The 25834-nt window shown below is 47.5% G+C and overlaps 2 protein-coding genes and 2 non-coding genes across 4 annotated transcripts in view; all 4 read left to right on the top strand.

The window, feature by feature from the left end:
* SPG7 (SPG7 matrix AAA peptidase subunit, paraplegin) overlaps nucleotides 1-11479 on the top strand; it is a 47641-nt gene extending 36162 nt beyond the window's left edge. Inside the window, exons 13-17 of the mRNA XM_065416353.1 lie at nucleotides 2010-2125; nucleotides 3320-3476; nucleotides 4637-4800; nucleotides 7110-7187; nucleotides 9321-11479. Coding sequence (XP_065272425.1) covers nucleotides 2010-2125; nucleotides 3320-3476; nucleotides 4637-4800; nucleotides 7110-7187; nucleotides 9321-9530 — 725 coding nt within the window. The 3' untranslated portion in view covers nucleotides 9531-11479. The remainder of the gene's footprint in view (nucleotides 1-2009; nucleotides 2126-3319; nucleotides 3477-4636; nucleotides 4801-7109; nucleotides 7188-9320) is intronic.
* Nucleotides 11480-13571: 2092 nt separating this feature from the next.
* On the top strand, nucleotides 13572-21875 carry RPL13 (ribosomal protein L13). Its single transcript, XM_065416350.1, has 6 exons — nucleotides 13572-13631; nucleotides 14064-14181; nucleotides 14676-14817; nucleotides 17908-18081; nucleotides 20285-20341; nucleotides 21673-21875. Exons 2-6 carry the CDS (start codon nucleotides 14078-14080, stop codon nucleotides 21829-21831), a joined length of 636 nt encoding a protein of 211 aa, XP_065272422.1. The 5' UTR covers nucleotides 13572-13631; nucleotides 14064-14077; the 3' UTR covers nucleotides 21832-21875.
* Nucleotides 14407-14488, top strand: LOC135889071 (small nucleolar RNA MBII-202). The gene has a single exon (XR_010561913.1). It is a non-coding gene; the product is annotated as a small nucleolar RNA MBII-202 (small nucleolar RNA).
* Nucleotides 17764-17848, top strand: LOC135889070 (small nucleolar RNA MBII-202). Its single transcript, XR_010561912.1, has one exon. It is a non-coding gene; the product is annotated as a small nucleolar RNA MBII-202 (small nucleolar RNA).
* Nucleotides 21876-25834: the final 3959 nt, after the last annotated feature.

The raw sequence follows: 25834 nt of genomic DNA, 5'->3' as shown, positions 1-25834 counted from the left end.
CAAGGCTTCAAGCCTGAAAATGGGACTAGTCTGGAAGTCTTGTCTCCTGGGAATGAGGGAGAATGTATTGAGAAGATGGAGCAGTGTCTAATAGGCTCCCTGTGGAGGATGCCAGCAGAGAGAGCGGCTGTGCCTATGGTGGAGCCTGCTTGCACCCTTGGCTGCCTGTGGAACCCGACTAGTGCTGCATTGAAGCAGCATCCTTGGCCCATTCTGCTCCTAAACCGAGTAAAAACAAGCCCTCGGGGCCTCTCCTAGCCGAGGCTGGCTTTAGTCAAGGGAAGAAGCAATTATGCAGGAACATTCTGTGCTATTGCAAAGAGTTTCATACAGTCTCTCTCCCTGGTGGGTTGACAAGGAAATGCTTCTAGAATTAAATAATAATAATAATAGCCCAACCTGCGTTAAAAGAAGATTAAGGGACTGACCTTATTCTGATTAAAATTAAGGCCATTCTGATTTGAAGCTGCTGTTCCATCCCCATCATGCCTTCTGAGGCATAGCTTTTGCTGGGATCCCTGGGCAGTGAGTGTACAAAACATACTTGAATGTAATTTGCAATTTCTTTGTTGAGTAAGGCCCCTGGCTTTCTGTTAACATTATATTTTAAACAGTGTTTTTTCCAAGGTATCATGCAAAATCAGTGCCCTGCTGATGTTCTCCACTGAGCCCATTCTGCCCCCTACAGATCCTGGCACCATGCAAAAACAGCTGCTTTAAAATACTGGCACCTTGCACAGTACATGTCGTGGAGTTCTTGATGTGCACTGTACTCTGCAGTTAGCATATTTTCTGCACATGTGCTACAAGTTTGACTTCCATTCAGCATCTCTTCCAAATATGAATTGGGCTTTTTCCAATGTATAGTGCATTGGTGTGGAAAATGGACATTAAAAAAATACTTTTTTTCATTTTTTAAGGAGAGGAGAGAACACTGAGAGTTCATCTTAATTTGCTAATTCCAAAAGCTTGGCTCCAGACTGTGAGGCTTTAGACTGTTCCATGAATAACCAGCATGAAAAACCTCCCTAGATTTGCACTAAGCTTTCATGTGCAACCTTGATCTTGCACTATTTCAGTGTTCCCAATAGACTGAATCCTCGGACGGGGACCCTCTTCTGTTGCAGATGTTTATAATATAAACATCTTGCATTTCTATGATGTCTCCTATCTAGGGGTACATCCGGCGGGTAGTGATTGATCTATCGGGGATCGATATATCGCGTCTTGTCTAGAGACGCGATATATTGATCCCCAAACGCGCTCCCGTCGACTCCGGAACTCCACCAGGGCGAGCGGCGGTAGCGGAGTCGACAGGGGAGCCGCGGCCGTCGATCCCGCGCCGTTAGGACAGGATGCAAGTCGAAATAAGATACGTTGACTTCAGCTACGCTATTCCCGTAGCTGAAGTTGCGTATCTTACATTGACACCCCCCCAGTGTAAACCAGCCCTAAGGAGCTCAAGGGCCTTACAGCCAAACTAAGCCTCAGAACACCCCTGCCAGCTCAGTGGGTATCTTCATCTTGTAGATGTGGAACTGAGACACCGAAAAGTGAGTTGGCCAAGGTTACAGGGAGTCTGTGGTACACCTGATCCCAGCTCTGAATCCTAGGTCTGTGCTTTAGTCATTAGGAAGGCGGAGATAATCTATTAAAATGTGTCTCAACTCATCCCTTTGAAAAGAGAGAATAAGAGATCTCCGCTGAAAACATCTCATGCTTCAGTTCAGTGCAGAATGAAACCGCCTACGCTTCAGGCTGAATTCTTCCATGGTTAACTAGTAAGGTGACCGAGGGCACCTCTTTAACAGCACAGAATTGAAGCGGTGTTGCTTTTTCCATCTGGCCGGGGTGGCAGGGCAGGCAAGAGTAATGAGCTCGCTAACTGTTACACTGCACACTTGGCTGGCTCGCACCAGGAGTTGGAAAAGAGAGTGAACTCTGAGCTGGTGACAGGTGTAAGCCAAGAACCCATTTTCCCAACTGAAGCTCTGTCCCTGCTTCCCCAGGCACTGCCAAAAAGAGTAAGATCCTGTCGCAGGAGGAGCGGAGGGTCGTGGCCTTTCATGAGTCAGGCCATGCACTGGTTGGCTGGCTGCTGGAACACACAGATGCTGTGAGGAAGGTAACCTAACTGTCTGCTATGAATTAATAACCAAGCTCAATGCGGGGGTGGGGAGAGAGTCCTTTTGGATTCCAGTCTAATGTATACTGACCATAATGCAACAGCTTGTGCTAAACTCTGCTGCATCATCCCTCACCTCTTCTGAACTTGGTTACAGTAACACAGCCAAGTACACAATTTGGAAATCCATTAGCAGACTCCATTACTAACGGTGAGGCATTGCACTTTGTGCTGTTAAGCTAGGTAATCGTCTTCAGCCATCATCATTTTACGTTTAAAAGCTGAACTGGATGTGCTCAGAGACCACAGTGTTCCCTGTGCACACTAAAGGGACTAAAATCTGCCTACAATTGCTCCTTGATTCGTATGTCCCTCCCAGACACACAGCATGGCCTGCGCGTGCATGCAAAAATCTTCCCCTCTCAGAGATGGTTTGCCAGCATGTTAGAAAACTATCGGTTGGGTCATCGCGTGTCCCTGGTTTGAAGGGATGCTTTTTGAGACTGGTAGGCTTGTGAGTTGGCCTGCCTCAGGAGGCACTCCATAGGAAAGGGCTTCCTTTCAGACTTGGGGCTGTATTCTCCCATGTGTTTCCTCCTACCCCAAAAAAATCCTAACATTGGAATAAAATCTTACAGTATCAGAGGCTCGTTTGTGTTACACTAGCACTAAACCCTGTTGTGTAGTGTTGCTTTGTTAAGTGATTACTGCACTCCCAACATTTAAATGATCTTACAAATGGTGCCTGTTTAATATAGAGCCAATTTCTGCTTGCCTTACTAACTCTGGTAATCCCACTAACTTCTGCAGGACATGCTTACAAGTTTGAAGTGAGTTGAATTTGGTTGATGGTTTCTAAAATCACTTTGGCATCTTGAGGGTTCACTGGCTAGTTGACTACTACCCTAAGAGTGACTTCCATGTCTCATTCCTCTCTGCCTCTCTCCGTAATGTCAAAAAGCACAATCATGAAGGCAAATCTTTCAATGTGGGAACGCTGTCAAAGAACATTGTCACATTTTGGCCTCCTGTGCCTGTAATCTCAAGGGTTCCCTCACACAAGTGCACCCCGGAGCCTCTCTCAAACCCAAGGTTAAATAGAAAATCTGAATATCTTCCTCTCCTCTCCCTGCTTGGATTCTGTTTTGTAGCTCCTGTTCTCTGAAATTGGCAGAGGCTGTTTGTGTGTTTCAGGTTTCCATAGCCCCTCGAACAAATGCTGCCTTGGGGTTTACTCAGATCCTCCCGAAAGAGCAGAACCTCTTCACCAAGGAGCACCTGTTTGACAGGATGTGCATGGCGTTGGGAGGGAGAGTGTCTGAAGCCATCACCTTTAACAAAGTCACGACGGGTGAGGAGCCAGAACCTTGCACGGGTTGGCCCAGATGAGGTGCCAGGTTAACAGGACCCTTCTCTTACATAGAAGGGAGATAGCTGTCTGCCTCCTTGGCTTTCAGAGCATGTTGGTGTATAAGGAGCTGTTCTGTAGAGAGGATCTACAGTTCTGTACAGAAGTGTCAACTGCCTGCCCTAGTAACACCAGCTGGAGGAAGTCAGGGTGGGAAGAAAGGGGATTTAACGCCAGTGGCGTTGTCTTTAGGTAGAACGTGTGAGAGAATAGCACGAATCATTGAAATCCAAGCGGAGGGTGTGGTTTTCAGAAGTGTTCAGCGTTGGCCTAACTCTGTTCACAATGAAGCCAACAGCGAAATGTCTATATAAGAACGGCCAGACTGGGTCAGACCAAAGGTCCATCTAGCCCAGTGTCCTGTCTGCCAACAGTGGCCAGTGCCAGGTGCCCCAGAGGGAATGAACAGAACAGGGAATCATCAGGTGATCCATCCCCTGTTGCCCGTTCCTAGCTTCTGGCAAATTGACCTGGATGGGAGCAGAGCTAGACCATCGCTGAGCAGTCTCGAAATCCCCACCTTGAAGCATTATGCTATGTGCCAAGAACGTCAGTGTTCTCTCTCTAGTCTCTGAAGTAGTTTACAGGGTGTTTAGAAAACCTGACCCTGGGTCTGTGCTTACCCGTTTCCTGGTGGTGATCTGAGCAGCAGAATATCTGCAGACTGGTGAGTGGGGTGAAATATTGAATGAGTTTTTTGATCATGGGTTTGTCCTCATCAGTGTGTAGGTCATCTGTTCCTAACTGACATGCCAGCTTGCTGTCTGAGACTTATTCCTAGAGGCTCTGGCTGCAGCACGCTGTAGCGATGAGGGGCCTAGAGCCTCCTTCCTTTAACGAATGGGGTGAAATACTGTATTTTCAAACTTTGAAGGAGGGGTGAGGGGAGATTGTGCATTGTAGGAGCTGTCAGTAGAATGAGTGACAGTTTCCCCTGGGTTAGTTAGCAAAGTCAGTGGTTGGGGAGGGCTGTTCAACTACACAGATCTTGCAGCTCTGAACTCCTGACTCGCAGAGTGGGTTGTGTGCTGGAGGTGCACCAATTGCTACACCTGTCAGCTCTGTGATCCCATGCTGAGTTCCTGTCTCCCTGTCTCTCTCAGGAGCAGAGGATGACCTGAGGAAAGTGACCAAGATAGCCTATTCGATGGTGAAGCAGTATGGAATGGTGCCCAGCATTGGGCATCTTTCTTTCCCAGAGTTGGAGCACACGCCCGGGATAGGTCGGCGCCCCTTCAGCCAGGGCCTTCAGCAAATGATGGACCATGTAAGTCTCTTTGTCCTGGCAGCTTCCCTTTTGTTCTTTGCTTCTCCCACTTCATTAAAAAAAAACAAATTGCAAATAAAACTGGCAGCCCACTATTTTGTGTTCACTGGCCATTTAGAAGTAAATGCCTTGAAACCAGCATGGGTTTGTTCTGTGTCACCTTGATAGGAACATTTACTGAGTCCTAACAGGCAGAATCATGTGAAGCTGCAACTTCTGCACTAGTGATGCTGCTGCTTTGAACCTCAGTTAGTTGCCATAAAATAGGTTGCAATGTATAAAAACGTAATCTATGCAGAGAGCTGCAGTCATGATTTCAGCGTGACCGGAGTCTGACGAGATGGGGCAGAATGGGGGACAGGGTGGTGAGGTGTGACTATAACTTTTTTGAGGGTGGAGTGGGAAACAAAATAAGGATGGGGTGATTGTGGGATTGAGAGTAGATGCCTAGATAGGGAAAGACGCTGTGATTATCTGAGCGTATCCATCCCCTTCACGTTCATGCTACTCCTGAGGGCATTCTGTGCCAAAACAGTAAAAATTCTGTGCATAATATTTTAAAATTCTGCAAATTTTATTTGTCAAATAAATGTGGAAACTCCAGCATGGCAGTGGGGAGCACAGGCCACTGGCGGCACACAGGTGGGAGATCACTGTGCAGCTCCTCCCCAGGACACAGACTCAGCGGTGAGGCTGCACCCAACCCTGCCACAGCGCAAGGACCAGGCCTGCCCCAGAAACACCCCAGGGTGCTGCCCCTCTGTGCCAGGTGCAGACAGGCTCAGCAAGGCAGGATCCAAGTGTTGAGGGGCTTAGTTTGGGGGGATCTAGATGTGGGTTGAGAGGGTTCTGTGTGAGGCAGTCTGAGTGCGGGTGGCTCAGTGGGGGATCTGGGTGTGGGGGGGGATCTGGATGCACAGGGGCTTGTTGGGGGGTTCTGGGTGCAATGGGACTCTGCAGGGGGGTCCAGGGGAAGGTGTTTGGGGCTCAGTGAGGGGTGGGTGTGTGTGTGTCTGGGTTTGGGAGGGATAGAGCTTGGCAGTGGGGTCCGGGTGTGGGGGGCTTAGTGAGGAGTTCCAGATGCTGGGGGAGTGGGACTCAGTGGGTGGGGATCCATGTGCAGCTGGTTGGGGGCTCAGTAGGGTGGCTTGTCGGGGTGGTCCAGGTGCAGGGGTCTGGGTATGAGGGGGTCTGGATACATGAGGGTTGGGGGGAGTAGCTCCCTGTACAGGGATCCTTTCCCCTGCAGCTGAGGAGCAATGGGTGTAGGAAGCTGGGGGAGAGGGGAGTTTGCAGATCTTCCTGCACCTGGAGGAGAAATCTTGGGGTGGGTCTGACACAGCCCCAGATGTCGTGCAGGGGAAGAGGAAGTCCCATCCTCCCCAGCCTAGCCGGGACTAGCAGCTGAGCCCAGCGCCGAGTAGGAGCCACCAACAGGGTCTTCTCCAGTCCTGCCCCCAGTGATTTACCTCTCTGCCGGCTGCCCTGGGCACCCAAAACATACTGCTGGGGCGGGGGGGTTGTATGGCTGCTCTTGTGGCTTCCCTTTGCTTCCCTGTCAAAGTTATTTTTCTGCGGGAAGCAAAGAAATCAGCGGGGGTCATAAATTCTGTGCATGTGCAGTGGCGCAGAATCCCACCAGGAGTAACAATTTGCAATAAACAATACTGTGTGGTGTCTGGATCACGAGAAGATACGTAGCTAAAAATCTCAAGAATAGAATTTTTGTTTCTTTGGTTTCTAGATCTCTTGGACACCCTAGAGGAGGGAGAAAGCAGGTGTTTGTATTAGGGCTGGTTGAAAACTTCCAAGTGAAATTGTTTTTAAACAGAAAATTGGGCGTTTGACAAAATGCAATGTTTTATGAGAAGTGTCTACCTTCTCCAGACAGTGTCAACTCGTGAGAAACCAAACACTTGAAAACTGAAACGTTTTGATTCAGAAATGCTACCATGGTGCATTATGGGAATTACAGTTCAGCTGCCTCATGCTCCTATTCTCCTCTATGGCCAGGTTTCCCAGCTGGACTACATCTCCCATGATGCCCCACAACTGGGGACTCACCTGATGTGCTGTGGCAGTTCATCAAGAGAGTAGACTAGTTTTTGGCAGAAAATCTTTGATTTTTTTGGTTTAAAGAAAAGAGAAAACCAAACTTTTCCATAGGGACAGGACTTTCTGACCAGCTCCTGTTTGTAAATCATGTCTCTAGGCACAGCTCATCATTTATATGAACATAGTGTTCATTCGTCTTTGTCTGTTCTCCAAGTCTCTCTTCCATTATCATTATTTCTCACTTCTCTTCCCAGGAAGCAAAAGTGCTGGTGGCTCAAGCATATAGGCACACAGAGAAACTCTTACTGGACAACCGGGACAAACTGCAAACGGTACGGACTTCATTAGTGCTTCTGGCATCATTGCAGCCACCAGGTCCTTGGTTGCTAGTGTCCCCAGGAGTGGCGGTGGTACTTTCAGGAAGCAGTGTTTCTGTGCTTATCTTCCAGCTTTGAGAAGCAGTGTGGGTTCTGGTGCATTTCAAGATTGCAAGAAGATTAGGGAAGCAAAGGAAAGAGAGACTTTGAGCTGCGTATCCGGTCAGCCATTGGATTAGGACTTGACATGCATGTGTGTTTGCAGTGGGAACTTTCTTTAGTGGTGAATGATCTGAGTCTCTAGACATTAACTGGTGGTGTTCAGGGACTCACTGCTTGGTAAGAGAGGTACTCTCTGTGGAGGGCTTGATGGGGGTGGCTGAAGGTTAGACTCTAGCACAGAACTGCAGTTCCTTTGTTTACTTCCATGGTGACTTTCTGATCCTGGGATGCCAAATATGGGACTGAGGTGTAATTTATACCACTGCAAGGATACTAGATATTGCCCTTGCCCGGAGGAGTCTGCCATGTCAGAAACCGCATGTCTGCCGGAGTCAAAAAGCAAGTGCTGCCTTTACCACTGCAGCTGGGGACCAGTCCACAGGAAATCTATGTGGGGATTGAAGTGGACAGTATCTGAGGGGAGGAATAATGGGACGTAGAGCCTTTTACCTCCAGGTCACCAGTGTGAATGAGTTGATAGTCTCAGTTCACATTGTTAAGCTACCGCTGCAAGAGTTACAGGGCTGGCTGCACCTCTGCCCCCTCAGGGGTCAGGTTGTGGGCCTTTACCTAGCCTGGGATGGAATTTCACAATTCTCCCACTCCTGGAGCAGGGCCTGGGCTATAGTACCGTCTGCATCAACTGTGCTCACCCAGTGGCCCAGCTGAGTATGGACACCTTTGATTCTTCCTTTAGGGAGTCTGTGACCAGTGATATATAATGACCAGCCAGCCTGCTTCAACCACAGTATTGTTCGCTTTAACAGTGGGAACAAACCATTTAGAGAAAAAGGACTTGAATACAACTGTCTACACACACATCTGTTTTACCTAATTGCTGACATATTCATTGGTATTGTGGGCAGTCCTGTCACTTTCACACACCTTGGCAAGTTTGAATGGACCTGGAGAATGAACTTTCCTCCCATGCCTAGAGAGTTTCTGTCCAATGGGCAGTGAGGAAAACTTGTGTTGCCTTTGTCCAGACTGTACCTATCCTATGGAGGCCTTTATTTTCATTGACTGTTAACCTGGCACCTTTCACAAGTATTCACACAGGTGCAAAGTCACTTAAGTGTATGGAATAGAGAGGCAGACCTTTCTACCTCTGCTCCTTGGACCTCATTCAGCTAAAGTGATTCTCCTGGTCACTCCTCCAGGCTAGCAGCTAGAGATCATCTGCTTAACTTATACCCCAGTAGCTGTAGATTGCCGAGCTTAGGGGAACAGAGCATAAGTCATACTCTGCTGTGAGAGTGCCCCGTCCCCAAAGCTCTCCTGGCTGTTTTTCAGTCTTTGTAGCAGGTGCCAGCAGCTCAAAAAGTTGCGTATTGGCCCCCAAAAACTACAGATAGACCAGATCTACACTAGGTGCTTCTGCTGGCATAGCTATGTTGGTCAGGGTGTGAAGCCAGCAGAAGCCCCTAGTGTAGATGCAGCTATAGCAGCAAAGCTGCACTTTTACTGATACAGCTTGTACGGGGTTGTCTTACTAACCAGTATAGAATGAGCTGTGCTGATGTAGCTGTGACCACACTAGGAGCACTTTGCCGGAATAACATACTGGTATTTCTATACTGGTAAAGTATTCCTAGTGCAGACCTATAGTATTAGCTGTCAGACCAGTGGATTTGGTAACCCAGGTGTGTTTGTTTCCCTCAGACACCAGCACATCTTGCTTTGGCTGCATCTTTGTCCAAATATACACCTTGATATTGTTTGCTGCTTACAGTCATGGACAAACACCTTCTCTTCTGTTTTAGCTGACCTCCTGGGGAGGATGACGGCATGTCCTGGAGATGCTTTACCCCAAGCACTAGCTGCCATGTCAGCATGCTCTCCTTCATGCCTTGCCAGAGCTGCCACTAACTTGTCTGAACTCACAGTGCATGTACACTCACCTTCTGCCCTGTCTGCTCTTTCTAGCTGGCTAATACCCTCCTGGAGAAGGAAGTGATAAACTACGAGGACATGGAAGCCCTGATTGGGCCGCCTCCTCACGGGCCAAAGAAAATGATCGTTCCTCAGAGCTGGCTTGAAGCAGAGAGAGAGAAACAAGACACAGGCGATGAAGAGCCACCCCAGCAACCCCAGACCCGGGAAGAGGAGGAGGAACCCAGTTTGAGACTAGTATGAAACCCATTCCTGATCCGGAATGGGAGAGGAGGGCTTTAGAGGCTTTCTTCCAGCACCATACCAGAGCCCTTCCCCTTTCAGCTGCAGGGTCAAAGGCACTGAGAGACCAGAGCAGGGGATCTGTGTGTTGCCAATATCCTGCCCCTATCTTCTGGGTGTGTCAGCCACTGTATGAGGAAGGCTGTCTTCAGGGAGGGATTCTGCAGCTGGTTATCTCCAGGGTTGGGGATTCCTGATGCAAGCACAGACGTAGTTGGTCATGTGAGGCAGAAAGGGGTAATACATGGGTTCAGAATGAATTTAAATGCTAAAATCTCTTTTGGGCTCAGCACAGTGTAAACGCTCAACATCTGTGCTGTGACATGGGTGTGCGCTGCCATTCCTTCCCATGCCACAGCTTTGGAAGTGTCTCTCTGTCAGGCACAACCACTTGAAAGGGCTCAAGGCAGTTTAAGACACAGTAGTTACTACATGACTTGACTGTACCCTTTGATTATCTCTGCTCAGAGTTTAAAAATATACTGACTGAGAGAACAAGGTTCACTGGAGTAAAATGGTCTTTGCGCATTGTTCTATAGAACATATTAATACATGCAGGAGGCTGGGGCATTCTAAGATGTACATGAGACCTGTTATGACAAGTACACAGTTCTGCAGATTTAGGGGCTTCCTCTGCTCGTTGATCTCTCTGATAGTTCTGTGCCTGTCTCTCTCTCTGGGGATTGGTTGGTTTGGGGTTATCAGTTCGTGGATTATCAACATAGTTTGAGTTACCAGTTTGTGTGCAGGTACTGGCCAACTCCACATGTCTAGGATCTACTTTTACATCAGAAGCCCATTTTCCAGATCAGGACTGAACACAAGTGCATTGAGAGGCTGAGTCTAGATGTGCGGTTTCTTTTCTCAATAGGAACTTGAGAAGCACCTTTCAGTAAGGACTCTGGGATGGAAACCCGGGTGTTCATTTGCATTGATTTTTACAGGGGGCTGTAGACTGAATTCCTTTACTTGTGTTCAGACCTTTAAGTCCTCTGCAGAAGAACCTTGTTGGGGCATGATCATTCTCACTCCACAATGAGAGCATCTGAAATATCTGTGCGTTGATGTCTGGGGTATTTTGCTGGCTGGCTGTATAATGTGCCCTTTTCTCTTATTGAGGATTATTTCCATGGATTATTCCATGAGGATTATTGTCTGTGTCCCTGAAAGGCCCCAGTCCAGGTGCTCCCCCACCCCAGTTTCTTCTATAGGGGGCTAAGAGGTCTGAACACAAGTGAAGGGCTTCAGTCTACAGCCCGCCGTAGAAATCAGTGCAAATGAACACGCCTCACATTATTGCCATCAGACTTCCATTTGTGGAGAACTAGACAAGACTTTTGAGGCAGCTGATGTTGTGTTGTTCAGATGGAAGGGATGCAGTTATCCAAGCCATTCTTGCCCACCATCACTTATCTGATGCAGAGCCTGCTTCTGTCTCAGGACTCCCAACCTCTGCTGGGTTTAGGAGTAAGGCTGGGTCCTGAAAATTGACCTGCCTGGTCTCTATAGGCTACTGTAGGGCGGTGCCACCTGCCTGACCCACTGGTTGTACTAGTTGTAATGCCAGCTCGGTGTTGGCACAGCATTCTGTAGTAGTTTTTACTTGTTAATCTTATGAGGGAGGGATGTTTTTCTTCTAGTCTGGGACTTGATATTTCCATTGCTTTTTCCCTTTTTTTTCTTTTTAACATGATGGGCTTCCCCTTTATTATTTGAACTCTAGAATTTCACCTGCTATAGAAACTGTATTCACTTCTCAACCTTCTAAAAATGGTCTCAAATATGTTCTGGGCCTGTTTGCATGCATACGTGGAATCTGGTAGCACTGCTGTTAATTGTAGTGTGAATACAAATGTAATGCAATTGGTTTGGGACTTTTCTTAATAAACAGCAGGCTCCTGTGTTTACAGTCTCCTTACCAGTCTGATCATTTTGAAAGACCTGCCTGTGCAACCTGCAGCATCTAGTGGTGCTTTGTCATTCCATATTCTGGCACAGGATTGACTTTTAACTGGTCAGACAAATGGAAGTATCCACATGCAGAAAAATGCTTTGTGGAGCAGATGTTGCGGCATGGCTGGGTCGCTGGCTGTGAATAGCGAAACCTGCGTTAAAGATTTGTCGTGGTCTCTTTATCATCTGACCACAAAATGCATCAGTCATCAAATGAACTGTAAAGCAGAAGTGATGGGAGATTCCGTGAAGTCACTGCTTGTGTCAGCTCAACAAGTGCACCTGCTTACCCCAGACCTTTTCCCCTCATTGTGTCTTACTCCATTTGTAAGGCACTCTCTCCGTGTATCTTCGGTTTGCTCTGCTTTCATGTGCGTTGAAGCCAGCCCCATTTGCCGGTCACCGGGATCCTCTGCAATGAGGGCAGGAACCTGCTCGAGAGCTGCTGTTTCTTGCTCCTACTCCTTGGGGAAGCATCAGGCCTCATCCCAAAGCCCGCACTTGAGTCAGTGCAGGAGTTGACTGATGGTAAGAAATGCCAGTTAAGGTGGACAGCAGGTAGCACATCAGCAGTCTTGTAGGACAGCTCTGTTTATGCAAAGTATAACACCCTGTGGGAGTTTGGCTCAAGGCAGGTGTAGTCTGGCTGTGTTCTAAATGCTGTGACAGTGGCCATAGCCACCTTGAAAAGAATGTGTGTCGTGTGAATGTCCGAAAAATTGTCCTCCAAGCACTTGCAATCCCCTAGTGGTGGTGGTACGAGACTTATGAGGGCCCCTCTCCTTCCTCGCTTGACTTGAATGAGGAACTCCAGTCTGAGAAGAAGCAGCCATTAAAACATGGGGCAACACTGGGTATAGGAAGTAGTTTGAGAAGGGGCTGGGATGAGCTGTGTAAGCCAAAGCAGGTCTAATGTGCAGGATCTAGACATGAGCCCATACGAAACTAGTGCCGCAGGCAACTGCCGTTCTGGAGGAGAAATGTACACGTCTATAGGAATTATTCATCCACGTCTATCTGACCAGGCATAGATGAAATGCATACATGGAGTAGGAACAGCATAGTTACGCTCTGGGCAGCTATAATTTTATGATGTCACCATTTTACATGCAAGTGTGTGTGGTAATAGAAGTGCAAGTTACCTCTGGTCCAAGGCTCCTGAGGTATTGGGCAGTCCTGGGCTCAGACCATTAGATCAGCTGCTCTCGCTAGGCATGCAGGGCTCTGGGGAGGATGCACGCACAGGAATGTATTCAGTTCTGGAATCTAACAAAGAATGTAGGGGAAATGGATGTGGCTAAGCAGGCTAGCGTAGCTTGGAATGAATTGGATGAATGTTTGAGTTGCGCTCCACAGGTGTAGCTCACCATGTACACGCTAAACATTACTGCTAGATCATTTTTTAAGATCATGGACTTGATTTACAGCAAACCAAATAAGAACTTGCCGCTGCAAATAGCTTCTATATCTGCTACACCAACAGGACAGTTCCTGACTGGGTCAATCAGTTTCACAACCTAATTATTTTTGAATCGTCACAAAAGTTCAGTCTAGGTTGCGATTGTTCCTCTTTGCTGTTTGTGTATCTTATTTAAGAGACATTGTTTTACTGTGGGGGGTATGGAATTTGAGGGATTAGTGTACATGGTCTAGAAATTAGGACCAAGATTTTAAAAAATAAAGTGAATCTTGTAGGTGGCTGTAGGCTGACTGGTCTGTAATTCCCTGGTTGTCTTTGTTCCCTTTTTTTAAAGCTAGGAATTGTGTTTGCACTTCTTCAGTCCTCTGCTACCTCACCCATCTTCCATGAACTGTCATGGATGAGCAACTTTAGCGCTTCCTCGGTGCAGCCAGCTGCCTTTCCCTAGCCCACCTGGTGCAGGTAACGGCACTCATTGGTTTTTCATACGCGGCCGCTTTAAAACGGGCGCCATCTTTGTAAAGGGCAGAGGGCCTTTGGCGAGATGGGCGCTGAAGCTCCCTGGGCGGGCCTCCCGCCATCCTTTATTCTAATTGGTCAGTAACCAGTTCCGTTTCCGCTAGGCCTAATATCCCAGCGTGCCCTGCGTCACCCCCTCCTTTTCCGGTCGGCCATTTCCCCCCGTGGAGGTAGGTTTGAGCGGAGGCCGGGCCCTGCAGGGTTATCCCCTTCCATCCGCCGCCTGGGCGGCCCGCGGGGCCTGGGCCTTGGGCAGCCGAACGCAGGGGGGCCGCCTGCGGCCTGTCGCGTCCCGGGGGGAGGCGGCGGCGGGCAGGTGCCGGGCCTGGGGGCCGCTCCCCGGCGGCCGGGGCCGGGCATTCGCCTCAGTCGTTCCCAGGGTGGCGCCCCGCGCGGGGCTGCCGAGCGACAGCCCTCGGGGGCCGTGGTTCGGGTTTGGGGGGCTGCTGGGAGCTGTTGCAGTCCGGCCTGGCCGGGCCCTCCGCTCCCCAGGCTCGTGGGGTGCTGGGCCCTCGCCGCTCTCTGCTGTCGAGGGCTGCTTTCTGTAAGCCGCGCCTGCCGCGAATTGTAGCTGTCATTAAACGTGCCCCTTGTGTCTGCAGGGATATAAGCAATCATGGCACCCAGTCGAAATGGCATGATCTTGAGACCCCATTTCCACAAAGATTGGCAGAGACGAGTTGCCACATGGTTTAACCAACCTGCCAGGAAGATCCGCAGGTGAGATGCTAAGGACAGCTGGCTACGTGTGTCAGTGAGACCAGTGTCTGGTGAGATTGTCTCTACCTGCCTTGTGACATCGAGATCACTTACTTGGGAATTTTGCCCCCGTGTCTCCCGTGGCATGTTGTGGTGGTTAGAGAGTGATTGATTAAAAGTTACCGTGGTTGTAATCACAGAGGCCAGTAAAACAGTTTAATGCCTTTAATTAGGTCTACAGTCAAATGATGAAAATTCTCCGGAATCTCTGCACAACATTGATGATTTGCTTGAACCCTTTTTTAGCTGATGACTGTAGCTTACTATGAGAGCATGTAGTCTGGCCTTGTTCACATCAGTTACTAGATGGACACATTCCTTACCTCAGCAAGTTTGATGGGCCCTCATGTTCCTCTGGGAGGGACTCTGGGCATTTAGAAGATTGTCCGTGTAGAAGTTATGTATCTTATACAAACATCCTTTTGTTGACTGCTGTGATATTTCTCTTTGACCAGGAGGAAGGCCCGTCAGGCAAAGGCTCGGCGCATTGCTCCACGCCCGGTGTCAGGGCCAATCCGACCCATTGTGAGGTGTCCCACTGTTAGGTACCACACAAAAGTTCGTGCTGGCAGAGGATTCAGCTTGGAAGAGCTGCGAGTGAGTATAACTGGTTGGTTAGCATCTCATAGTAGAGTGCGCTCCCATGCAACAGATACATTCTATAAATGTGTCCAGTGTTAGGTGGGTGCAGAGTAAAGTATCCAACTGTAATTTGGTGTTTCAACTCAATTTTGTGTTTTCGAGTGGGTGAAATGAACTCCTTGATATATTTCCCTGTCTTGCGTGGCCTGGTTAGTCTGTCGGTAGCTAGTGTGAGATGTAAGCAGCTGAGCGTGGTTGGCAAATGGATATCTGTTTAAACTGGTTGTGCATGTGGCCATTTTGGAATTTTCTAGGGATGTGTCTTCACTAGCAACGTTAAATCGTTGCCGTGGCAGCGCTTTAACATGGCAGTGTAGTTGTAGCATCCCCACAAAGGGAGTAGCTACCAGCGCTGGAAGCGCGGCTGCCGGCACCGGTGCACTGCCTACACCAGGGGTGACAAACTTCTTTTTGGCCTGAGGGCCACATCGGGTTTCAGAAATTGTATGGAGGGGCCGGTTAGGGGAGGCTGTGCCTCCCCGAACAGGCAGGCGTTTTCCAGCCCCCAACCTCTATCTGACTCTGGCACGCACGCACGTACGTCTCGCCCCTGACGGATCCCCTGCCCCCAACCCCCCCTTCCTGACTGCCCCCCACGGGACCCCTGCCCCATCCAACCACCCCTTCTCCCTGACCGCCCCCAGACCCCCCACCCCTAACTGCCCCCTGCCGCCCCATCTTAACACTCCCTCTCCTTCCTGACAGACACACACCCGGGACCCCTGCCCCACCCAACCACCCCTTCTCCCTGTCCCCTGACCACCCCTGGAACCTCCATCCCTGACTGCCCCCAGCCACCCTATCCAACCCCTTCTCTCCTCCCTGGACCTCTGCCCCATCCAACCACTCCTTCTCCCTGACTGCCCCCATTTAACCCCCCCCCCCCCCCATTCCCCGCCCTCTGACTGCCCTGACCCCTAGCCACACCCCTGGCCCCGTACTGCCCTGCCCTCTATCCAACCCCGCTCCCTGCCCCCTTATCGCGCCTGGAGCACTGGTGGAGCGGCTGCACCATGACAGGCAGCCACGCCGCCCGGCTGGAGCCAGCCACTCACTGCACAGCACAGAGCACCGGGTCAGGCTAGGCTCTGTAGCTGCGCTGCCCCAGGAGCGCGCTGCCCAGAGCATTGCGCCGGTGGTGCAGTGAGCTGAGGCTGTGGGGGAGAGGGAGGGGCCTGGGGCTAGCCTCCCTGTCCAGGAGCTCAGGGTCCAGGGAGAACGGTCCCGCGGGCCGTAGTTTGCCCACCTCTGGTCTACACTGGCACTTTACAGTGCCGAAACTTGCAGCGCTCAGTGGAGTGTTTTTTCACACCCCTTAGTGAGAAATTTGCAGCGCTGCAAAGTGGCAGTGTAGACAAGGCCTAGATAACACAACATTATTATCCAGAGTACAGGATGGTGGTCGCTATAGGTAGGTGTGTAATTGCTGTAGATGCAGAAAATGGACAATATGTGTAGGATAAATTTGAAATTAGAGAATTAGTTAGCTTAAGTTTGGTTAAGAAAATATATATATGTTGTAAAGAGAGGCTCTGATTAGCAATTATAACTTATTATTTTCAAGGCCTTCCTTCTAAGGCCAGATGGAATGAAGTAGGGAGGATGCAGGGGGCTGGACTAGATGACCTCTTGAGGTCCCTTCCAGTTCTGTGATTCTACATTTGGTTCAAAGAATAACAAATGAGGTAAAAGAACTTCTAAAAAGAAGGCCTCTGACCCTTGAGGATGACTGCAGATGGTTTTAAATAAGACCAAGAGAATCTGTCTTAAAATGAGCCAATATGGCCCTTGCCAACCCACACACCAGTGTTAAAGCCTGTGTGAATCCAGGGGCAATGGCAAAGCTGTTGGCAGCAAGGAGAGGAGGAAAGGCCTTGGGAAGAGAGGAGTTTGTAAATCTTCATCCAGGTAAGACTGGAAATAAGGGTGAACTGTCTGAAATTGGTGTTTAACTGAAGTCAGTACTTGGCAATGACATCACTTGTTTGTTGAAGAGTATAAAGAAGTTCATTGCTAATACCTGCCTGGCCACGTTAGAGCCAACCAATATGGGTCTAAGCACCCTGGGTTTAACCCGTTTGTAAGTATCTTGATCAAATGTTTTGTTACTGTTTGGATGTAGTAAATTATATATGCATGTTTAGAGTAATTGTATAACTTTGGATTTAATAAAGGAATTTATGGTTACGTTTGGTGGTTTCCCGTATTCATATTAATTTCAGGCATTCCAATAGTATGGGAATGAGATGTGTAGGCAGCAGCATAGGTCAACACAAGATTGTTTTGAAAATTAAAGAGATGTGGTCAACTTGCCAGTTTAATAAAATTCCAGGGTTTTAAACCACTCAACTTCAGGAGCGAGGAGGAGGGAGTGTTATGGTAATGCACCTTTCTGTACAGTCATCTTATGGGACAACAAAAGCAAATGTCTACAGGACTGTTCAGCACCAAGAAATAGTTTGCTTCTTTTGGTTCTCTGGTATTTTTTAGGGGCTCATGATGTAAGTGATACCTGATAAAGCATTGATTTAAACCTTAATAGTATAGCCAACTTCATGAGTCAGGTTGGCATGTGTGATTTAAATGGCCCAGTTGCTTGTTACAGTTGGAATTGCACGTTGCAGTATAATGTATAATTATATAAGGACACTTGCTTATTTCAGTGAGTGAAAGTGATATCCCCCATTCTTTTCCCTGTGGCCTCAGATTTTGTGCCCTCCTTTTGCTATTTGAAGGAGTGTTGGCCTCAGACTTGAAAGTTATGTAATACGTGTTGTCTTATATTTGAGTTTAATCTTTGACTTTTGGAGATGCCTTATCTGTTGTTGTCCAACCTCTGGGCGTAGCACAATTCATATTTCTTAATCACTGCTCCTGCTTCTGATGGGCCTTACAGTCAAATGATGACACTTTCTCCGGAATCTCTGTAGTCTCTGTGATGACTGTATTGAACCCTTTTCCAGCTGATGACTGTAGTGGCTTCATTCAGTAGCACAATGGCATAACAGTCACTTGAAGGTTGACATTAACTCTCTTGCTTTACAGATGGCTGGCATCAATAAAAGGGTTGCCCGGACTATTGGAATCTCTGTGGATCCCAGACGACGCAACAAGTCTACAGAATCCCTGCAGGCCAATGTGCAGAGACTGAAGGAGTATCGCTCCAAACTTATCCTCTTCCCAAGGAAGCCCTCTGCACCCAAGAAGGGAGACAGCTCTGTAAGTACATTGGGTCCTGGAAGCTTTTAGAGGCCTTCTCCTGCTCAGTGGTGCTACGGGTTGGTTATGGCTGATCCTCTAATGTTCTACTGTAAAGCGTTGTTTACTTAGACGCATCTCCTAACGTAATGCCCCTGCACGGGAGGCCTCTTCCACTGGCAAAGGGTTGATAGAGCAGCTCTAGTCTGCCTTCAGGTTCATCTATCTGATGGAGGGATGGGCTTGGGTGTTGGCCAGGATATGTGCTATAACTTGTACCACCTCTGTTGTGCTGGGAGCTGGGCCTGGAGTGTGCAGTGGTGATTTAAAGCCACATTGGGGGGAAGCTGCCCTGAATCAAAGCCATGATACTTTAGCAACTCTCTCACAACGTCTGATTTTTGCCTAAGCAGTTGAAATTTAGTAAAAGCTGTTAATGTGTTAGGGTGGATAATGAGCCACCGTTTCAGGAGTACTTGTCTCACTATGTAAATAATTACAAAAGAGAGCAATGAGAAAAAATGCAGGGACAGAGAGGTTTTTTCAGCTGAGTAACCTCCAGAGGTGGTGAGTTGGTCAATTTTAGGGGAGTTCCACCTATCAACCTGTAAATCTTAATTCAGAGAAAACACTTGTATCAGCTAAGCTTCTGAAATAAGGTGGATTTCCATATATTTCTTTGCTCCAGCTATGTAGGCTCCGTGCTTCCAATGAGGAGGTATATGTAGTGAAATGAAAGATTTGAAGAAGGGGATTTCTAGGCAACATCCATAGACTCTTATGTGCTCTAGGCTTTTTACCTGTATTTAAACATACTTCCTGCTTAAATGTTTCTAATGTGGCATAGTCTGCCAGCAGGAATTGGGTCAAAGTGTGTTAAAACTCTTTCAAACTGGTCATTAAGCTTTTCTCTGACTGCATTTATACTGGCTGGCTAAACTATATAAAATGTGGCTTTGTTGGAACTTATTATCAGTTTAACATATTCCCTAAGCCCATTGTAGACAGTCCTGGAAAACGTCCCTTTGAACCTGGTTTGGGACTGCTGGAGGTGTGGATGTGAAGAAGCTGAAGTAGAAACTACTTTATATGCAGACTAAAGGTTTCCCCTTTTCTCCAGCAAGGTCTTCTGTAACAACGGTTTCCTTGGGGGCAATTCGTGCCGACTTTCCTGGAGTGTCATGTGAATATCACTGATAACTGGTGCAATTAGAAAACCTAAAATAGTGTAGTCCTGTGTGTTCATATCCTAGACTGGTTAGCAAGGCAGATCTAGTTGTGAATGTTTAGCACCAGCACAGCTTTAAAATGGTACAATGAACTTGAAATATAGCCAGTTTCAGAGTGAGATAAAAATTGTTAAACGTATTATCTCCTCCCAACGGTCCCTTTGTTAATTCTTGTGCCTTCTGTTGCCACATTTTTAAATGTTTCTTTTCCCTGTGGTTTTGCATGAGAGCCAGACAAATAGGGGAAGCTGAATGCTGTTTGAATATACAAAATAAACTGCAAAGTAACTTTTCTCTGGTATGGGAGCCAGAGACGTTACTGGAAACAATAGTAAACTTGAAATTTTTTCAGGTTGGTGTAACTTTTATAAAGTTGGTGTTGTGCCCTTGAACCAGGGCTTTACATTCTTGGTTCCTGTTTTTGGTGTGGCCAGGAGAGGCAATTTGGTGGTGGAGTAATGGTGATGCATCAGCACCTTGTCAAGCCCTCAAGATGACTTTGCTTCCTTCCACCTCTCTTAACTGGGCATAGTTAATAGGTCACACTCCCCAGTGCAATTGCAAATTCTGGGTTCAGTTGAATTTCTCTTAAAAACAAACAAGTCTGCTTTAGGCTGGCCCCTTCAAAATGCTAGCACACCCTCTGTTGGAGTGGGGAATAGCGCACTTCTCCACTTGTGTGTTTCCGAGACTCTCCATGGTGTGTATGTGGGAATGTAGGGCCCTCTCTTCAGTCTGAAATATGGGCCAGAATTCCTGAGGTCCAAACCATGGAACTTTTTCTGTTAAACATGTATTGCTAGATTCTCCAGTCAGATCACCAAGCTGGGGCCTTGCACACAGGCCTAGTTTTTAGTTAAGATATGAAACTGAAGAGCTTATGTTTTGCTCCAGAAGGTATGTTCCCTAACCCAGGCAGCTCCCACAGGCCTGCCACCAAAGGAGTCAGCTTGTCTGTCTGAACTCAGTAATCACTTGTTTCCTCTGTTACACAGCCAGAAGAACTCAAGATGGCAACTCAGCTCTCTGGACCTGTTATGCCGATCAGGAACGTAAGTGAACTTGCAAATCATGTGCTTTTGTTTGATTGTTCTGAAGTTAGACGCTGCTGTGATGTATCTCTAAATACTAGAGAGAACGGACTCGACAGAAATGGGTTTTTCAGTGCTGCATTGTGACACTGCAGTTACGTTTCACTCTCTGTAGACTGCAGCAGTTACCTTGAGACGAAAGAACAAGAGCCTGTTAAAATTGACCTCCTATTTCTCTAGTACAGTGGTTCTTAACCTGGGGTGCACGCACCCCCTGGGGGTGCAAGGTGCCCTTTCTGGGGGTGTGAGACATGCCCATTTTTTTTAGAAGGTAAATCATCGAAAACACAAATTAAACACAGGCACGCAAGTACAACTACTTTGTTTCATCAAACCTATGTGTTTATTGACATTATACATTTTTTAACAATTACCCTGTAATATACAAACAAAAAATATATCTAGGTTTAAAGAACTGACCTACTTCAACAATTTTTGATAAGGGGTGCGAGAACATATTTTGAGACCCAATGCAGGCTGCAGTAAAGGTTAAGAACCACTGCTCTAGTAAAATACTGTTGTTGGGTTTTTTGTTTTTTTTTTAATCTCAATATTTTACTGTGAGAGTGTAACTTTAGCAGGGTCTCTGGATTTTTTGCCACTGTGTAATGAGATGCACAGAGCTGACTGCTAAAACTTTTAACCAACTGTTGGTTAAATCAGAGCTCCCTTGAGGGAGCCGCAGGGCAAGATCATGGGCTTGAAGTAGTGGCAGTGTTTTGTCTGGTGGTAGACTAATGGATGCAGTTTCAGCTGTCAGAATTTGTTCTGAAATTGCGGGTTCTGCCTGAAGCAATTCAGAACTGAGGATGGAAGAGTTACCAGCTGTCTGTGCACAGCCCTGTGCTTTGGTAATTTAGTCTTCAGTGACCCAGGGCTGGTAGCTCTTTACTAAGTATAACATGACAAACTCTGGGTTCACTGCAGTTTGTTCTAGAACCATTGCTACTTTTGAAGGGTTACATTTGATGCTTGCTGTTGGTAATCCACAAATGAGTGTAAACTGACTGCAAGGTAAATATCAAGCTACCCTGAGATGGTTATTCTTGGAGTTTCTTCCCTCACCTCATCAGTGGTGTGAGCTGACAAATACAGAAGCTGAATAAAATGAGGCACCTGATCGAATAGTGTTGCAGGCATGGCCTCCTGCTTTGATAAAGCATCCCTGCCAGTCACGGTGTCCTGTTGCTAGTAGAAATCTGTACCAAAAAGTAACTCTTCTAAACATTGAATAGGCCAGAGGATTCCAGAGAAGATGGTTACACATTCTATCTGGCTCTTGTTTCTGCTAGGTTTACAAAAAGGAAAAGGCCCGTGTTATCTCTGAGGATGAGAAGAACTTCAAAGCCTTTGCCAGCCTGCGTATGGCCCGGGCAAATGCCCGTCTCTTTGGAATCCGTGCTAAACGAGCCAAGGAAGCTGCAGAGCAGGATGTGGAGAAGAAGAAATGAACTGTTCTCCCTCGAACTGTCAATAAAAGAGTATAGAAATGTAACCTGGTGTGGTGTCTTCTTAGGCCGGATGCAAAGGGATCCAGAATAAAGGAAGGTGATACTTTTGACATGAAGCCTATACTCAGCAGTGTTAGTTAGTTTGTTCAGCTACATTCTAGCCGTGTGTTGTATAAAAGTAAATTGAACAGTAGTCTCAACTGGTTTGCTCACTGCTTCTGAGATGAGCAGGTAATAGGCTCCTGGCATTGTGGGTGGCAGGTACTCATTCAGTCTGGGTGGAGTTGCCTTAGGTTTAAACAGTTAAGTTTCCCCCTCTGCTTGCTGTTTAATCACAGCTGCTTTGAGGGAAACCTGAGCAGATGGCTCTTTAATCAGTAGCGAGACACGGCCCTGCATTGCTCCTCTCTTCTTACGGAGCAGCCTGCTCGCTTTTGCCTGTAAGAAACAGGACTGAAATTTCCAGTGTGTGGAGGAGTTGGCTGAATCAAGTTGTAAAAGAGAACTGAATTTGATAAAAGAACAGGAGTACTTGTGGCACCTTAGAGACTAACACATTTATTAGAGCATAAGCTTTCGTGGGCTACAGCCCACTTCTTCGGATGCATATAGAGTGAAACATATATTGAGATATATATCCACACATACAGAGAGCATGAACAGGTGGGAGTTGTCTTACCAACTCCGAGAGGCCAATTAAGTAAGAGAAAAAAAACTTTTGAAGTGATAATCAAGATAGCTCAGTACAGACAGTTTGATAAGAAGTGTGAGAATACTTACAAGGGGAGATAGAGTCAATGTTTGTAATGGCTCAGCCATTCCCAGTCCTTATTCAATCCTGAGTTGATTGTGTTGATCTACAACCTATCCTGAAAGATGATCCTTTACTCTCACAGATCTTGGGAGACAGACCTGTCCTCGCTTACAGACAGCCCCCCAACCTGAAGCAAATACTCACCAGCAACCACACATCACTGAACAAAAACACTGACCCAGGAACCTATCCTTGTAACAAAGCCCAATGCCAACTCTGTCCACATATCTATTCAAGTGACATCATCATAGGGCCTAATCACATCAGCCATACCATCAGGGGCTCGTTCACCTGCACATCTACCAATGTGATATATGCCATCATGTGCCAGCAATGCCCCTCTGCCATGTACATTGGCCAAACCGGACAGTCTCTACGCAAAAGAATTAATGGACACAAATCTGACATCAGGAATCATAATACTCAGAAACCAGTGGGAGAACACTTTAACCTGTCTGGCCATTCAATGAAAGACCTGCGGGTGGCTATCTTACAACAGAAAAACTTCAAAAACAGACTCCAACGAGAGACTGCTGAGCTGGAATTGATATGCAAACTAGACACAATTATGCTCTAATAAATTTGTTAGTCTCTAAGGTGCCACAAGTACTCCTGTTCTTTTTACTCTGAAACCTGAATTTGATACAGTCCTAAACTACCACTGGGGGGCGCCTGTCTTCATGCAGCACTAACTACATGTTTTTTTTCTCTGACAAGCCAGTCTGATACCCTGTAAAATTGCTGTGCAGGTTTCCTTAGTGCCTGGGCTTTCCAAAAGGAATTGGTAGAATGTAGGGTGCCAATCTCAGCTGTGGTATGTATGGTGTCTTTAGTAGCAGGGTACCTCCTCTGGATTCTTACTAGTAAATAGGGATTCTGATTTTCCTTTGCTTCTCTAGCATCCCCTCTGTAGGCTGTTTGAACTAGGTCCCTGGGTATCTTGTTCAGAGTAGCACCATAGCTTCTGGGAGGCACAAAGTACTACCCAGCCTGTTGAATTTGGAACGAAGAAACAGCAAGAGAAATAGATCTCCCTCTGCGCGCCCCCTCCCCTCCCCCCCCAATCAATTGCAAATTTGCTTTTTACCTGCTCGCCATAATAGCTGTTTTGTTACTGCTTGTTCCATGCTTGCTTGGACTCCCACGTATTTGAGCTTGACTCTTTAAACAACACACTCATTTTCCCCTCTGTATAAGAATGAGCAGGACATACAGGGACCAGTTAACTTTACCTGCACTGGTGTGTTGTGTGTAATGTGCATTGTGAAGTAAAATCCATTCCAGAGCTCTACTGACCTGACCCAGCCAGCCCTTTGTCTCCGAGCATGGAGAAAATGCTGGGTTCTGCATCTGGGACAAGCAGAGAACTCCCCTCACAACCAGATCTTGTTTGTCATCTCTAAGCAATGACTTGTCTTTCACAGCTAATATTTTCTCTTCTGGTGTATGGGGTTGCCCAAGTTCCTGCCCCTAACAGTATGTGAGGCTTTTCTATGAAAGAGGTGGAACCCGAGGCTATTTCTTGCCCTCCTAGCCCCGTATTTCACATGGTTTGGTGTTGGGGACAAGGGGCAAGTCCAGCCATTCCTAAAGGGGAAAAAGCCGTGATTTTACGATATTGCCACTAAATAGACTCATAGACTTTAAGGTCAGAAGGGACCATTGTGGTCATCTAGTCTGACCTCCCGCATGATGCAGGCCACAAAAGCTGACCCACCCACTTTCCCTTAACTCAGCTGTTGAAGTCTCCAGATCGTGATTTAAAGACTTCAAGTCGCAGAGAATCCTCCAGCTTGCGACCCCTGCCCTATGCTGCGGAGGAAGGTGAAAAACCTCCAGGGCCTCTGCCAATCTACCCTGGAGGAAAATTCCTTCCCGACCCCAAATATGGCGATCAGTAGAACCCCGAGCATACAGGCAAGAATAGCTAAATGCCTTCTCTGAAATAGTTGTCAGTATTTCACTGTGTGAATGAGCTGCCATCTCCCTGCTGCATCCCATTGTGAAAAGGACCATGCTAAGTAGTTAATAGAGGAGAGAAGCTGGCACCTTATCCATTCAAAGAAAGGCTTACTTGCTAGAACGTGTAAAACTTCTGAGGGGATTGGAGGGTTATTTGTACAGTGCCAAAGGTGTGAATGGTATTATAGAGTCCTGGAAGAAACAATTTCCTGCGGAGCTTGCAATTGAGATTAATGGGCCACGTGAAGGAAAGGGGCAGAGGAATGAAGAGAAGTGTTTTCGGGAGAGCCTGTTTTTCATTCAATCAGATTTTAATGTGATTTGTTCTATTACTGGCTCTCCTGAATGGGTCTGACTTAACTGATCTGCACATATTGTGGCCTTGTCTACACTACCCAGTTTTGTTGACAAAAGTCAGCTGAAATGCTTCTCCCACCAATGTAACTCCCGTGCTATGCCAACCTCATAAAACCACCTCACCAAGAGGCGTAGGGCTTATGTGGGTGTAGTTAGGGTGATGCACTATCTATGTGGACACACTGTTTCTTACATCAGCTGTTGGCTGACATTCTTGTCAATTTCAGCTCTGCTGGAGCTGTGAAATTGACAAGAAATCCGGCTTCCCAGCTGGGCTGCTGCCCAGTCTCCACTCCAAGCCGGGCTTCCTCCCAGGCTCCAGGCTTGGGCTGCCACCTGGGCTCTCCACTCCCTCCTTGGAGCCCTGCTGCCCTCCGCTGGGAGCACAGCAGCTGACTGGACTCGGAACACCGATCTCTCCACCAGAGGCAAGACAGTCCAGGCAGCTGCCTCCTCCTTCCCTCCCCGCTCCTGGCTGGGGAGCTGCACGGAGTGGAGAGCCCGGACGCTCAGTCCTCCACACTGCCCCTCTTTAGTTGTTGGGAGCACTCGTGGTGAGGACACTCCCCACCAACAGGAGGAGGCTAGGATAGACATCAGCCACTGGAGGAATTAATGGAGTTAATGATAATGACCTAGCATAGGTCAGCTTATCTTTGTAGTGTAGACATAGCCTGTGTTTATAGAAAGAAACAAAAGGTGCTTTGAGAAGACGAGTGGCTCGTATATGCACAGGGAACAAGAATCCAACCCTGGGATGGAATGTGACAGCTATCTAACTGCTCCCGACGGGCAGGCCGTGAATACCTAACCAGTGGAATATGCAGGCAAGACTAAAGCCGTAATTATCCAGATTGGAAAGTGGCCAAG

The sequence above is a fragment of the Emys orbicularis genome, chromosome 14, assembly GCF_028017835.1.
Source record: "Emys orbicularis isolate rEmyOrb1 chromosome 14, rEmyOrb1.hap1, whole genome shotgun sequence".
Classification (NCBI taxonomy): Eukaryota; Metazoa; Chordata; order Testudines; family Emydidae; genus Emys; species Emys orbicularis.
Note: the sequence above shows the minus strand (reverse complement) of the source record. Positions and strands in the feature narration are given on the sequence as shown.

What these genes read in the sequence shown, in the direction of transcription:
- RPL13 (XM_065416350.1), top strand. Translation starts at nt 14,078, where the DNA reads ATGGCACCCAGTCGAAATGGCATGATCTTGAGACCCCATTTCCACAAA. An exon ending in CCTGCCAGGAAGATCCGCAG is followed by an intron (nt 14,182 to 14,675) that starts GTGAGATGCTAA and finishes CTCTTTGACCAG; the next exon opens with GAGGAAGGCCCGTCAGGCAA. An exon ending in CCAAGAAGGGAGACAGCTCT is followed by an intron (nt 18,082 to 20,284) that starts GTAAGTACATTG and finishes TCTGTTACACAG; the next exon opens with CCAGAAGAACTCAAGATGGC.